At 50.0% G+C, this 15,609-nt stretch overlaps 1 protein-coding gene across 1 annotated transcript in view; it reads right to left on the bottom strand.

The window, feature by feature from the left end:
• The window catches only part of LOC139047707 (open rectifier potassium channel protein 1-like), a 127,531-nt gene extending 112,194 nt beyond the window's left edge, over window positions 1-15,337 (bottom strand). The window contains exon 1 of the mRNA XM_070521658.1: window positions 12,289-15,337. Coding sequence (XP_070377759.1) covers window positions 12,289-12,303 — 15 coding nt within the window. The 5' untranslated portion in view covers window positions 12,304-15,337. The remainder of the gene's footprint in view (window positions 1-12,288) is intronic.
• Between the last annotated feature and the right edge of the window lie 272 nt (window positions 15,338-15,609).

Here is a 15,609-nt window from a genome sequence, read left to right as displayed (position 1 = left end):
TATAGGAACATACACTGATTGTTTGCAGTGATTCGTATCATCCTGCCTGAAGCCTATCGTGTGTCATATGTTTCATCACACGAGAAACAAGGCAAAATTAACGGGGAAAACAGAGCGTAGGTGTGCACTCTGTTGATGAATTCCAACGGACCGGGTTGGAATTCATACAGAACTTATTGCTGTGCTGACTCAGCGTTTGTTGAATTGAATTCTGGGGTATTACGTGCGCAAATCACGGTGTGATTACTAGGCACGCCGTACTGGGTTCCTCCGGATTAATTTTTGACCACCAGGGGATCTTTAACGTGCCCCCAATGCACGGGACACCGTCGGTTTTTTTTTTTCTTCTTTCTTGCATTTCGCCTCCATCGAAATGCGCCCGCCGCGGCCGTGATTTGATCCAACGAAGTCGTGCTTGCTTAGCAGCGAAACAGTATAGCCGCTAATATATATATATATATATATATATATATATATATATATATATATATATATATTCTATGAGAGTGGCAAGTCGCGGCGTAAAAAATTTGGCGCCCCGCATATTATTTGTCTTTTACAGCAGGGTATTGATTGTTGTTCGTGTGTCTTTCCGTTTGCGACGGCCGTGTAAGTTATAGCGGAACAGCTTGAGTAAGCTGTAAATAATGATGCGTTCTTTTTTTCTCTCTTTTTTATGTTTCTGTTTCCCTGTTTCTCTGCATTATTAGGAGCGATTCGTTTCGCAGCTGGTGTTGTTTTCCACTCCGTCATTGTAAACCGCAGCGCATCGCCAATCGTTGTTCCCTCAGAAGATGTGTATATGAGCAGGAAGAGCCGCCTACGCGGAAAGGGAAAAAAAAAGGGGGGGGGGGGGCACGTTGTTATCATTGGTGATGGATTGGCGAGTTTGTTACTTGCGTGTCGAAACATATAGCTACAGCGCTGAGAAAGACGAAAACACAACTTTAAGCGAGAGAGAGATAAATGAGATGCGAAAATCGGGAAGGTTAACCGGAGGATGGCCATTCAGTTTGCTGCCCATGCACTGGGGAAGGGTTAAGAGGAGACTGAGCGACATGGCAAGGCGGGCGCCCGCATGGTTGCGCGAAATGCACGGAGCCAGTGTAAACATGCGTTTTTTTTTTCCTTAGCGCTGTAACAATGCTTCATAACCGCGCACGTCGTACGTGTTTCGAGGATAAATTAATAGTTGACCATTATCTGTCAGCGCGACAAAACACAAAGACGAAACAGAAAAGACGATTACAGACGCTGGTGTTCGTGGGTAGTGTTCGATCATCATATTCACCACACTACATCATAGGTGGTGCCGAAATGCGCGCCTCAGCGACAGTTGTCTCTGAGGGACAGAAACACGTCGAAGGCTACGATTTTCGGGGGGCTGTGGTGAACGAAGTGATCGTACAATATGTGCTTATAACCTTGCGAGAGTGTTCTTGAACAATGATAAACTGCGGAACTAACGGACTGTGGTGGCTCGGTGACTATGGGGTACTGCAGTTGAGCAGTGAGGTCACTGGTTCGATTCTCTGCGGCGGCAATTCAATGGGGACGAGAATAGAAAAAAAAAGAGAAACGACCGGGTACTTTGTTTTGAATGTATTATCATCAGAAATGAAAGCTGCGAACAGAAAAGGCTGAAAAACTGACCAAAATACCAGTATACGCGTAATTACATGAGAGTACGACTCGGTAACGCGCTGTAGGCAAATTGCTAAGCATTGCGTGTTCCATATACCAGGTGTTTCTGCGAAGACTAAGTTACTTTTAAGAATCACCTGCGGCAGGTGGCGCATTTCTAGTCCTTGATGAGCTGGTCTACTCGAAGAGGCGTGGACATTACTTGCATGAGAAATGTAAATGCATAATCGACTGATTAACAAAAATCCGCCAGTTAAGTTTTCAAATTAATTACCTTACGGCGCATATTCCAATTTAGAAATTGTAGCCGGTGAGACTGCAACGCATATTCACTGGAGAAGAGTTCTCTGAATGACATCATTTTCGAAATATGTGCCATCAAACTTCCGGTAAAAAATCTGCTGTCGTTCCTCTTACTTTTTGCAGCGAAGCTGTATATATGGCTAGCCGATTCGCCCGTCCCTCCGTCTGTCACCGGTACGCAGAAAACTCCTCCCGCGCAACCCTATGCGCATGCGCAAGAAGAAAAAAAAATAGAGGCGTGCAATTAATTGCCTGCGCCAGTAGTTACGTCCTTGCTCTCTGTCGCAGCCGAGCGCACGCGCAGAAGTTTCTCTCGGGCTCCAAAATGGGTAAGCCACGCGTAATACGTACTCCTGAGGAGCAGGCAGCTTTCGATCAGCAACGCCGCGAGCAGAACCAGGAACGAGCACGTCTACGCCGTGCCAATGCTGCTGCCTGGGCGCAAGAACAAGGCTCGTGCAGCCGAGCGCAAGCAGCAACTGCGTATACCGAGGATCCGGCAGCCACCAAGTCGTCGTTTAATGAACAGTCGGGATAAACACCGGGGCAGCACGTTCCAGCTTCGATGGTTAGCCACCTGTACGGAGTGCCTGGGCGGTGATTTTTTAAGAGAACGCCGTTTTAGGAATCGAATCACAAAAGCAACTGAACCGCCGATGTATTTATTCGCAAATCTGTGGAATTAATATCTCGAAACTGGTACCATCCTGAGAATTCATTTCATTTGTATCCACTTTGCGAATTTCACGGCTACTATTTCTACATTGCAATATACGTGCTGTAAAGTAATTCCTTATAAACTTAATTGTTGAACGCTAGCACTGTTGTCTCTGCATTTTCGCTTTGTTTCTTAGCAAAGTCTGGGAGCTGCCGCTCCCTCGATGCGGCAATGGACGAAGGAACTTCCGAGGACTGTCGTGGCGCGCAGCCGTCCGGTCGGTCTACGTCCAGGAAACATGGGAGGGAGTCAAGCGACACAGACAGCGAAGCCACCCAGTTGTACTCGGACAGCTGCGTCTCCTCGGACGACGACTGCAAGGTTGTCGTTAGCCGAAAGGCAAAAAGAAGACTGCAGCGGGCGTCATCGTTGGCAAGTGTTTCGACCGTGAAGGATGTGCCACAGCGGTGGCCGCACACTGTTCTCTTCTTGCCCGTGGACCCTGCGACCAATTTGCGGCTCCTGTACAGGCGCGTTCTTTCTTTTATACTCGAGGGCATCGCACCGAATGAGAACAAACTAACGGAAGAATGTCCTGGCTGTAGAATGTTTTACATGGTAGCGCGCACTGCAAAGTCTTCGAAATGTCACGGAATTCGACAAAGTAAAAGTGCGATCAATGATCCCTACATGCATGCGTTAACTGCGCTGTTGGCGTCACTTATGACGTCGACGTTTCCATTCCGGCCGACGACTTGCGAATATTAATAAAGCCAACAACAGAAGGCATTTTCATCCCGAATCTCCCCTCTCTCTCACCAGACTCAAAAACACACGCTGCGTGAGGCTTGTGTTTGAGGGAGACTGCCTTCCCTCTCAGGTCAGAGGTTGACATGTCCGCTATGCAGTTCGACCTTATATACCGAAGCCCCTGGAATGTCACAAGTGCTTCAAGACTGCTCATGTAAAAAGCGCCTGTGCGAACAATACCGTGTGCCCGCGGTGCGGTGAATCCCACTCAGAAGACGCCTTCCGTGCGACTGTCCTGAAGTGTCTTAATTGCCGCGGTACCCACGAAACCTCATCGAAGGACTGCCCGAAGGCCCGGAAGGAACTCGCGTTTCTAAGGCGCATGGTTCGGGATCATACCACACACAGAGAGAGGCTTTCGCTACACTTAGACGGCGACGGTAGATCGCCACCGAAGAGTGCAACGAAACGCTGCAACAAGCAGCACTCCGTCTTCCGCCAAAGCGGCTGCTACAACAACGCGGAGCGCCATCCATGAGAGGTAGCGCGATAACGAAGAAAGTGGCAAGGCTCGATCATCCCGCAGAGTGGCCCGCACTGCCAAGCGCACAACCTGCCACGGAGACACATCGGATACCAGCGCCATCGACGCCCTTACAAACCGCTGATGCAGTGACATCTGATTAACGCCAGGTTATAATAGTGTTGCGGTCACCGATTAATGCTATGCGTGTTCTACTCAGCAACATCACTCTAAAAACTAGGAAGGGTATCGCAGGAGTGAAGCGGCCGGTTCACTCTTCAAAGCGTCGTTTTACTCTCGCAAAATGTCGAGGAGAGTGAAATGCATTGTTCACTCTCTCACCAAGGAGAGAGTGAAATGTGCTTTTCACTCTCCCCCTTCAGAGAGAGAGAGTAGTTCTACTCTTGCGGCAATAGAGAACAAAACGTAGCGTGATCTTTTGCTTCAACTGTAGGTGGCTGGCCCCGAACATGGCAATGTATCATTCATGCACGCTGAGCAAAGAACACATCGTTTTGCTTCTAAGAGAACAGGCCGCCGCAGTTCAAAGGAACGCGTAGCGAGCGCTCTACTTTTTCACTCGGAGTTCTCCACCGCGCGCGCGCGCGCTCAAGATCGCGGAACAACACAGCACCGGAGAAAGGTGATCTTTTATTGTGTCTGTAGCTCTCAATTTACTCATCACGGCTTTTCTTTGAATGCCTCAACCGTTGAGCTTCCTGCTTCTGCTCCTCCAAGTACATTTGTCGCCGGTTCCATGTGCCTAAAACTGGTATCTGCAGCTCCTTTGTAATTTGAACTTTAAGGATGTCGCTTTCCTTCTATTACCTCCACAGACAATTCTCTGTGACATGCGAAGAATGTCACAGAAGGGGAAAAAAAACACTTGGCAATGTCTGCTATGTCTAGCCAAGTGTACAAATTTAAGGACTTTCCAGTACTTCTAAAAATTCCAGGCTTTTCAATGCCTTGAAAATGGCATTTTAGAAATAAAGGGTTTTCAAGGATCGCTACAAACCCTGGTTTCTAGCACCTAAATAATTTTACAAGCTTATTTTGGCATGGAGTTCGGAAATTCATGCTTTTTAGCTAACGCTGCATCATCTCTGTACATTGAAACCACGAGAGCGCAACCATTTTGGAGTAAAGAAAAATACTGAAAGCTTTTAATACCACTTTTTTTCTATGGAGCTTCGTATTGCCTAGTTAGGTTTACGAATGTGCCTGGTTTTGGTGGGCGTTTCTTCGACATTTTCTGTGAGAAGTAGATGACTAACCCCTGTATTCAGAAATGTATATTAATACAAAGCCCATGCTTGACTTTATATAAACGACGCCTGGTGCGAACGTCCCCCAGACGCTCACTGCCTTTCTTTTGGTGCGTTCACGACTTGCGTCATTTAGATCAAGCATGGGCTTCAAGTTATGATGCATTTCTGAATATGGGGGTAAGCGTGCGCTATTTCGGGCAACGCATTGTGCCATTGACACTGAGAGGAAACGGGGAAAACAAAGTTAACGCCCTATACTCCTAAACTTTCGCGTACCTGTGGTGTGCGTGTATCGTGGAAGAAGAAACAGCGCTAACACCAGGACGAAAAAAAGCATCGACCACACCAGCGCTTCGTGGTGTTGTCCATGTTTTTGCGCGGTCCTTGTGTTGCGCTGTTTCTTCTAAAATGCTCAACTAACTAGCCGTGCATATAACCAAATCCTGTGCATATATATTGAACACACGTATGAATGTAGATGGTCTTCGAAGCTTTTAGAACGAGCGCTGCCACAGGATATGAGCAGTGCACGCGTCACAAGTGGACACATTACTCATTTAAACATGCGTGCCAATGCATGTGACGCGGCTATCGGCATAAGCAGTCTCCAAATGCTGGAATGCGTGCTCTTCAAAACGCTAACGATCCGCTGCTAATGCAGGACAACAGCTCACAGCGGACTGAACCAAACTTTAAACTAATGCACTTGAAAAGAACGCCTACACGGCAGCGTGAGGCACGTCGAAATGCCTGGCACTGGCATCGCAGTTGACCACATACGAATGGAACTGGCACGATACTTTGTATCCGCGTATTTTCGGAGAACATATAATGCAAGGACTGGAAAAGCACTCGATCGTGAGCTGAACGGCACATTTGTTATTTTCCTGGGGTGACGACAAGCCGTGAATAGTTCTCACGTCGTCGTCTACGTTGTATTCCTCCGTTAGTCGTAGCAAGGAATGGAAATGATGCAAACGCAAACGTATTCCAGTACACAACAGCACAGCACACTGCCGAGAAACTCCAACCACCGCAGCCGATTCCTCAAATACATTTGTTATGTATATAAGCTCTAAAACAACACGCCTGAGCGTGGTGGCTTTGTGGTGTAATGGTTAGGATGTGTGCTTTGAATTGTATAGATGCGAGTGTACGCGGGTTCGAATCCACGTGATGTATAGAGCAATGTGGTTCTCCATAAGTGTGTGATTTCCTCGACTATTGTGTTCTAATTAGATTATGTGTCTCCTGATTGTGAAATATGCGAAGATATTTGCGGATTAAATGTGAATTTGCTTTTTTTTTCTCCGCAGTGGCGTTCGGGACACATACGCATAGGCCGATTACGAGCCGTCACGACTCATGGTAGGCAGCAAATAGCCAGGAAAAATGACTTTAAAATCCTGCATAACATTGCTCACGCCCTAATTTGATCTGATTTCCTGCCTGCATGCGTGGCCAGGACTTCGCTTAGAGGGTATTGGGAAGAGTAGTTGCACTCTGTTTGGGGGAGTAGAAGTACTCGGTCTGGTGGAGTGCCGTTACCCCTACGGTGAGAGTATTACCACTCTGCGGAAGAGTACTAGCACTCCCTGTGGGAAGAGTATTATCACTCTGCAGAAGAGTACTAGCAATCCCTTGCGGCGGAGTAACAAAACTCTGTCAACAGGAGTTGACCTACTCTCTCTCAAAGAGGGTCGATCTACTCTCGAAAAGAGAGTGAAATATGGGACAAGCCGCTACTCCCTCAAAGGGAGTGCCCGGCACTCTCTTAGTTTTTAGAGTGATGAAAACCCCGTCGGCACAGAGTGCGCTGCAGGTGCTGGACGCCCTGTGTCCAGTGCTTGCGGCTCTAGGGTAAAGGTACGGCCTGGCAGATGCCATCGTTTCGAGAGGAGGTCCAGAATGCATCCGTATTTCAATGGAACGCCAGACGACTTAAGTCGCGTACATATGTCCGACTTTCGACATTTTGTATTCGTGAATCAGTTTCCCATTATTGTCACTTGTGAGCCAAACGTGTGATCTCCCATCAGACTGTCCGGGCATGAGTGGATTATGTCCTCCACCCACGGGCAATGCAGCAAGATTATTGTTTTTTATACGCCGTGACTTGGCGTATGTTCATCACCCCGTGTCACCTGACAATGAATACCAGTACGTGTGTTTGACTGTGAAGAAGGGCAACGTCAATTTCACAATTGTGGGAGCCTACTTATCACCATCAAATCGTCTAAACTGCCAGGCGCTTACGGGAAATTTCGACAACGACTACATCGTCGTGGGTGATCACTGGAGATTTGAGTGCCCACCACTATATCTTGGGAAGCGACAAGATTAACTTAAGGGGCAGAAGATTGGTGTCCATTGCCTCTGAACAAGAACTTTGGGACTTGGAGGAGGAGGAGGAAATAAAGAGACAAGGCAGGGGTGTTAACCAGAAATGTGTCTGGTTGGCTGCCCTACTCTCGGGGAAGGAAAAGAGGGAATAGAAGGTTTTGATAGAGAGAGGGAGGGCAGGGAGAGGAAAGCCGCGGTGAGCTCACGCACGTACGCGGAGGGCGTGAGCGAGTCAAAGACGTTCACATAGGCCAGTGAACAGCCTGGTTCGTACAACCTGGTGTGCCTTATATCCACTACCGGTGTCCGCCATATTCCGATGGGTCGATTTTGGGTGCAGAATGCCGGCAATTAATGCGGTTTACCACGACCTCAGTTAGAAACAGACGTCACTTATTAGTCCTAAAGGAACGAAGGCCCCGGTCCGGGATCTTTTGGTAGTCTCATGCCTCCTGGCCCAGTGCATTGGTGTGCTGCACCAAAAGCGGTCACCATACCTTTTTCTTTTCTAAATTTCGTGGTAAAGTAGAACACTCGTCCCGACTTCCGGGACGCCTGTCGAGCGGCAATATTGAAAGTGTCCCCTTTCTGAATGTGGAGGTGGCGTGGCACTTCCACAAGGTGCGTTCGTTGGATGTATGTGGGCTCCGCGGTGTTTACAAGCCTGCGTCCCTGTTCATATACAGTGTGTACAGTGAGTACAGTGTGGTGTCAGTAGTGTGTGTGTGCGTGTAGCTGCTCTTCCTACGCTTGAAGCGTCCTCTCTCTGCACGCACAGGATAGCGTGTTGAGAAGCGTTGACTCTGCCCTGCAAGTCTTTGAAACGTAGAGCTCTGCTTCATCGCACGGTCCGCGTTCAGCCGCTTCGCCTGCATAGAAAGCCTGCGCAGCAAAATCGCACGGCAGCGAAATTGCCGGCGCGGTCGTTTTAACAAACATTCCGTTATCCCTGCAGTCTTTCTCTGTGCGCGCAGTACAATGCATGCGCGTGGGAGGAAGGCACACGCACACTGAACAAAATCCCGGCCAACTCTCTCGCTGTCAGAGCGAGGTTCCCCTGCGCGCACCTGTGCTTAAACGTTACCGTAACCATGGTGACGGCAAATCGAGGCCGCCGCGGCACAGGTGATCTTTAGGGGCACGGAACGCTCGTGCTGCGCTTCGTTTCAACGTCGCCTGACTCTCTCTCTCTCTCTCTGTATTTCGGAGCTAAGTAGCAGGTCCGACACTGAGCGTGATTTTGCTGAAACCAAGACGGTCGATCTATGTTAACCTTCGTCATGTAGCCATGCATATCTATGGCACACCACGGGTAATGTGTCATCGTGCGCCTTAATGAATACAACAACGCGCTAAAAATAATGCAGTGTAGTATTATGCAGTCATAGCGGTCAAAACACGAGGAAAATCGTTGAGGCGTATTATATTGACACAGAAGCAAAGTCCCGCGTAAGCCAGCCAAGTAGCGCCCCGCCAAAGAAGTAATTCTTTCTTGTAGGAGCGGTGGTGGTTTGCCTATTTTCGTTGATGGCCTACGCATTTGCTTATCGCCCTATGCGTGCAGTCTCCTTCGTCTCTGTAATAAAGAACTTCGCTGATAGAAAGCGCTGTGATGTCGTTGCCTTCTTCGCGTTCCGTTTTCTCGCGCCACTCCGAGAATTGGCGATAATTGATTCGCTCACCGATCGATCGAACGATAAATCAGTAATTCAACAGATTGACTGAGTGACGTATTTTAATATGCCTGCTGCACAGCGGGTGAGGATGAGGGATGCGGTTGTGGAGAGTTGAGCATTATTTTTCAAACCCGTGGGTTTCTTTAACGTGCGCCAAATACGCGGTAGACGAGCGCGTTTTTTTTTTTTCATTCCGCCGGCGGCGGAAAGGGGCCGCCGTGTGCGCCTCGGGAGTCGAACTCGCGACTTCTTGCGCAGTAGCGCCACGCGTCATAGCTATCGACTGAGCCAACGCGGCATTTTGTTGACGCAATCGTCCTTATAGAGGCAGAGAGGGAGATAGAGATAGGGATGGAGTAAAGGCAGGGAGGTTAACTATGTCCGATTTGCTAATCACGAGTGGTAACGAAAAATTTGACGGTCACTTAAGTATCTTTAAGTGATTCAAATGTGAAAGCATTATGACTTCTTTAATTAAGTGGTTATGTCTATGATACGTGGCGTCACACATTGTCACGTGTCTTTCACTACTCAACCTTCATCCACCTTGCTCTAATATGTACCAACCTCGATACTGCTTGCTCTAATTTGTGCCAAGGTACTTTCACTTCACTTTACTTCAACCTTAGGTCACCTTGCTCTAACTTGTTCTAACTTTAATTGTGTATTACTAATGACATGACACGCTGATGACGATGATACCTCTCTTTGCGGACGACGCTGGTCTTGCTGTCCCATTCGTCATGTAATACTTTCGCCCTAATAAATCCGTCTCCAGTCATGGTACACCATTAAAAGTGCATGTGCAAGACGACAGGAATGCCTGTCTTACTCATAATGATGCCCGCGTCGATACTGAGCCACGTAATGCTGTCGCGGTGCTAGACGCCTAGCTGGCGTACCATCGTGCCGTGCTCTCTCGGAGCAGTGCGATGCGGCTTGCCGGACGTCATTTGCATAAACGTCATTTGCACGCGTGTAACGAGGCTCCTCGCATCGCAGGCTTACGCACGCCTTATCGAAGGGCGCACCGAGGCGACGCTATGGGTGACTAGCATTCACACTGTCCCTCGCAACCGTTTCTATAGTTGCCGTCAACACGAAAAAAAAAATAAAGGAACACAAATCCGGAGGGTGGACGTCCTTCCAAAACCTGCGCCATTCTTGCCGCCCTCACCATAGACATGCTCCGTAAGTTCCACGAATGGCACTGACCAGATCCTCTCTCTGTACTGAATTGTAGGATTAGCACTGGCGTGTGTGTGGCCCCGTGTCGTCGTTGTATGTCATGCCACAGTTCGGACCATCGCTACTAGACGTTGGTTCGGACTGTACCTCGCTGTCGCGCAGGTGCACGAACGTAGCGAAGGTTGCCCGTGACAGACATGCGAACGTAAACACACGCGGGACGAACGATGAACTCCCGTGTCCTTTTGTAATAGTTCATCGTAGACGCGTTGAACGCGTGTGTTGTCGAACGCTTTGGGAAGCAAGCGTATAATGGCAACTGTGCAGCTTCGGTGCAACAACAACGAAAAGAGTAAGTCGTTAGCTTCATATTAAGGGAAGTGCAAGGAGGCCTTGCACGCTCTACAATCTAAATGTCTCTATTCGCTCGCCCTCCGAGAGAGAGAGAGAGAGAGAGAGAGAGAGAGGGAGGGGAAGGTAGGGAGGTTAACCAGACGCTCGTCCGGCTTGCTACCGAGTGGCATGACCTAACGTAGGAACTTAAAGGTGTGCTTACTGTTTGTTACGGTTTTTCCGTGCCATCTGTTTTCACATTACTCCGCATTTATCGCAGCGTCACATCTGCAGAAAGCACGATACTTAAAGAGTCGAGTGAATGGATCGTGCCGAAGACGTATCACGCTGCCCCGTCTGTGTTATGCTCGCCCGGCAGTGATTTTCTGCCAGGGCTATTTGCGCATGTCAGAATCGAAGCGAAAACGTATATTTTCGAATATACCAATGCGGCAGTCTATATACGCCCACATCCAGATTCGCTGGCACACAGCGATCGCCTGAGTACAAAAATAGATCATACAGTCACAGATATACTAGATAAGAGCTCTCCTATCGGGACGTACGCACGACGATTGAAAGATTGCTATTTTCTTTTTCAGTAACGATGCATTTGCAGGTTGCCCGTAGTGCACTTACACATGTTCTCTTCAGCTACAGGTTGCAGGTGACCGTATGTCGCACTAAATAAACGTAGTAGACGCTTGTCGAAAACCACAGTTCTAGAATGACGAAAGAAGAAGATCAACATCAGATGAGTTAGTATAAGGTCTTCCTTCTTTAACAAGGTTCCCGTCCCAACACGAGAGGATTCCATCGTATTCTCGACTTAATTCGCGTTTAAGAATAATGGATACTTTCAATTCGCCAGCGAAGCACTGACACCTGGACGGGCTGATAACGTAAAACACTGAACGAAAGTGGTAGATCCGAGAGACATTCATGCAATCTGCCGTACGGTGACAGCGTTCCGAGAAACGTTTCCAGCTGAACCGAAAAATGCATCCAGATGGTGTAGCAACAGCGCAAATTTACACGCGAACAAAAATTAACTCACAGAACGACTGAATTCCGCGTAATCGCGTGAGATGGCGACGTGAAAAAGCTTCATGGCATTTTTTTTTTTTTAGTACGGAATTGTGGCGAACGTACGTTCTGGAACAGGAATCAAGTCAATGTTACAAACGCAGACTAACGTGGATGCGGAAGAAGACATTCGAGTTGCGTTTCAACTCGCTCGCGTTTGAATTTGTGCTGGTTTTTGAGATTCGCTGACGACGGTAGCGCGTATAGGCGTCTTGCCCAACGTCAGCCGGGCGATTTATCTTGCGTTCTCGCCATCCCGACCACCGTCACAGGTGCCGTCAGCATACCGTGGAATGATTTGATTTACGAGAGGCAAGCAGCCGCCAGGGAGCAGCTATTCGCGCAGACTAGATCGCGCCAGGCTAAACCAGCCGCAAGTCCTCTCGGAGCATCGTATGCGGTTACAGATTCTCAGCCGTCTCATCTTGAGACGGTATCGGTTTCGCTTCTAAACCGCTTCCTGCGCAAACAAACCAAACCGTCAAAACGGTGCGAGAAAAATAAGTGGCTTACCGTTCTTGGAATCATGATTGCTTCCGGTCGAGGACGGATTCGACGAATCTCCCGGGTAGTACGTGCGACGGCCGCACTAAATCCGCAGGGTCGGAAGCGCCGCAGCCGAAACTACGGCCACATTGCGTAATCCTCCCCACCGCCTGCTGGAACTTGGGACAGCGAAAATGCACTTGGTCGACGCACGAACTTTCTTCCGTACACACATGCACACGCACTGGCTTTGGGTCAGACTTGCCCGCGTCTCAGTCGCTGTGTCTGTCTCGCCTCTGTTCTCTTCCTTCTTTTTTTTTGTTGCCTTTTTACCGGATTCTTCTTCTCTCGTCCCGCGAATATTTCACTCTTCAAGTCGCTCACGTCACCAGGAGTCGCCGTCGCCGTCAGCGCACACGTCACTCAACCCCGAGCGCTGAGAAATACACGCCGCCCGAAAGGGCACTCGCACACACAGACACCCACACACACACGATCACACACGCCCTCCCAGACGTCACGCGTTTCTTCGCACGTTGAAGACAAAAGTTCTCCGCCTCGCGTTGTCCTACGAGGAGCCAAATGCACGGCCAGATAGTTTTTGTTTGTTTGTTTCCCCTACGTACACTTCTGTTGCTTTCTGTCGGCCACACCGACGAACTCTCGCCCACAGAGCAGCTAGCTGTGCGCCCAGCTACAGCTCGATCCGCTCACTGTATGCGCTGCAGCTGCGCCTCACATTTGCCCCAAGCAACAGCTGCTCTGCTTGCAGGCTGCGCGCCGGAGCTTGTCGCCGTAGTGCCGCGGCATCACCGACGCCGATGCGGCGAGACTCGGGCTGGTCACTGGTCCGTGTCGAGGACTCATTGTGCGATGCTGGTCGACTGACGTGGCTCTTGGATTCGCGTCGGCGCTGCACGTCTTCTCCGACGAAGGGTCGTCGACCTACTTGGTCTCGACGAACCGGGTTTCAGGGTGCAACTTCCCTCTAGTATTGCTCTGCTGCAGGCCACATGGATGGGAACAGGACACACGCCCTTGTTGCAGACGCCGGATGAAAGCTGCTCCCGAATTACTTACTACGATTGTCGGACTTCAAGAAGGAACTTCGCGCGTAGCCGTCCTTGGTTGGGGAGCAGAAAGCCCCTTAGCTTTGGACGCCTTGACACGAGTATCCCGGAACCAGCACCGAAGTCACTGAAACACTGAAATCACGAAGTGTGTATGTGCGTGCTTAATTTTTTTTAGAGGCGGCTTAATCGATCACATCAAGTGGGGCTGAAGATCAACTTCTGCTGATGCGATGTTACCGAAGCTGAAGGCGAACAGCTGGCGATACTTGCGAAGGCGTCAGCTGTATTTTCGGAAGGCACCGCTGTTTTACTTTCCTTGTGCTGAATATTCGTACCTTTTCTTTTACTTCTTTATTTTACGAGTATATTCAGCGCCCTCTTGTTCTTCGGTTTGAACCGGCGACATTGCTTTTCGATACACCAATGGATGAAAGCTATCACAAGCAGCAGGTTCTTGAGAAATCAGTCCTCTGTCGTTTGCATCAGCACTGGAAACACTTATTGTTATCGTTTATCTATGCACTAATAGCGCGCACTGAAACGAAACTTGGTGCTTGACGATGACAGATGTCGGGCGAAGCTTCTTTCTAGTACACCAGCTGCAAACAACTCCTTTACAGACGCCTCACTAAAGTGACAGCTCTGCAGTAAATCGAAACACGATATTGGCAAGCACCGCAAAAAGCAAGGATCTGCCGGGTAAACTAGATCACGTATTCAAAACTCGGGAACACAGTTCGCACTTTTTAGCCGTGACACCCGCACAAGGCTTTCGTCGAAATGGGCACCAGAGAAAACCAGAAGGAACGAAAAAAAAAAAAACCGCAGTTCAGAATACACAACTTGACAAGCAGCGCAACGCGCAAGCGTTAGAAGGGCGGCGTTGCGATCGAGTATTCCAATTCGGCGTCCAACTGTCCTGGGTCCCGCACCGGTGCCGACCACTCTCGTTCACTGCATCGCGGACAGCGCACACAACGAACCCCTCGTCGGGAAAAGGCGCCCTCGAACTGCTGCGGTCGCCTCATGTGCCAGAGCCGGGGACCTCCGGCGACGCGTTCCGGAAGGTCCAGGACAGCGGTGCTTCAGGGCCGTACGCCAGCGTCATCGGTCGGCGCATGGGTGCTGCCGCCCGTGCGGCACTGTGGTCGCTGCTGGTGATCCCGTCTCCGTAGTCGGTTCGGGCCTCTCTGGTCCTCGGGTGCCGCGAGGAGGGTGCGAGCCGGGGTCCGGACCCGGTCCCACGCGGTCATTATTTTTAGCTTCTCTCTCTCTCTCGGCGGCGGCGGCGAGGGATGCCCGCTCCGTTGTAGTACCTCTTTCGCGCTGGCTGCTCTGGGAGTGCGCGGCAGCCGCGTTGAGTCGCTGCCGGCCCAGCTGTGCGCGCCCAGGAGAAAAGGTGCGCTGCCCCGACGTCGACGACGACGGGGAGGAGGTGCCGGAGAAGGGAGAAAGTGCCGGGCGAAGCGGGGAGGGGATCTTGTTCTTTTGCCAGGAGAAGCGAGGCTAGGGGAGCCTGTCTGCTCCGCACTTCGGTAGCAGCTTCAGCTGCCAAGTGAGCGCTTCGCCGCTTGCGCTGACGCCGTCGCTGCCTCTTCGGCGGCGCGAGCGGAACGGGCTTGCGATGTGATTTAGGCCTGACGATCGCCGCTTCTTTCTTTGATGGACGCGCCGCGATCTTGGCTGCTGTGCACCGCTTTGCTCGGACGGTGTTCGCCGTACGCGGAGTTCTTTTAGCTGGCGTGAACAGGTTCGCCGGAGCTTTGGGCTCGCTCTATGGAAAGCCGAATGAAGCGACTGCTTGCGCAGTTGACCTTGCGGACAGAGTGGCCCTTTCGGTGTCTGCATAATTCACGACACCTGGGACGTCGGCAGTTCAGGATTGCGTCGCGATAATTCTTTGTCCGATTGTAATTGTGTTTCTGCATCTATAGATTATTATTTTTTTAAAGTTATCACGCTCCTTTACAAGGTGAGCGGTAAAACACCGCCCTCGAAGGGTGCCAGACCTGGAAACATTGCAGTACATTAACGCACTTCTATAACGTGAAAAGGCGTAGCCGTCACTATAGATCGTTTGCGCGTGCATGACGTCACGGACGCAGCTTCTCAGCAGTCTAGTACCCAAACACGGAGGGGGCCTCTGTGTCAGTGACGTCAGTGCAACGTATCATCGCGCGCATATACGTCCTAATTTCTGATGGTAACCGTTTCTCACCGGATTATCACCGTTATCGATTTGTCTTCCGGTGCAAGACGCGCCTGTAGCACCTGT

The sequence above is a fragment of the Dermacentor albipictus genome, chromosome 7, assembly GCF_038994185.2.
Source record: "Dermacentor albipictus isolate Rhodes 1998 colony chromosome 7, USDA_Dalb.pri_finalv2, whole genome shotgun sequence".
Lineage (NCBI taxonomy): Eukaryota > Metazoa > Arthropoda > Arachnida > Ixodida > Ixodidae > Dermacentor > Dermacentor albipictus.
Note: the sequence above shows the minus strand (reverse complement) of the source record. Positions and strands in the feature narration are given on the sequence as shown.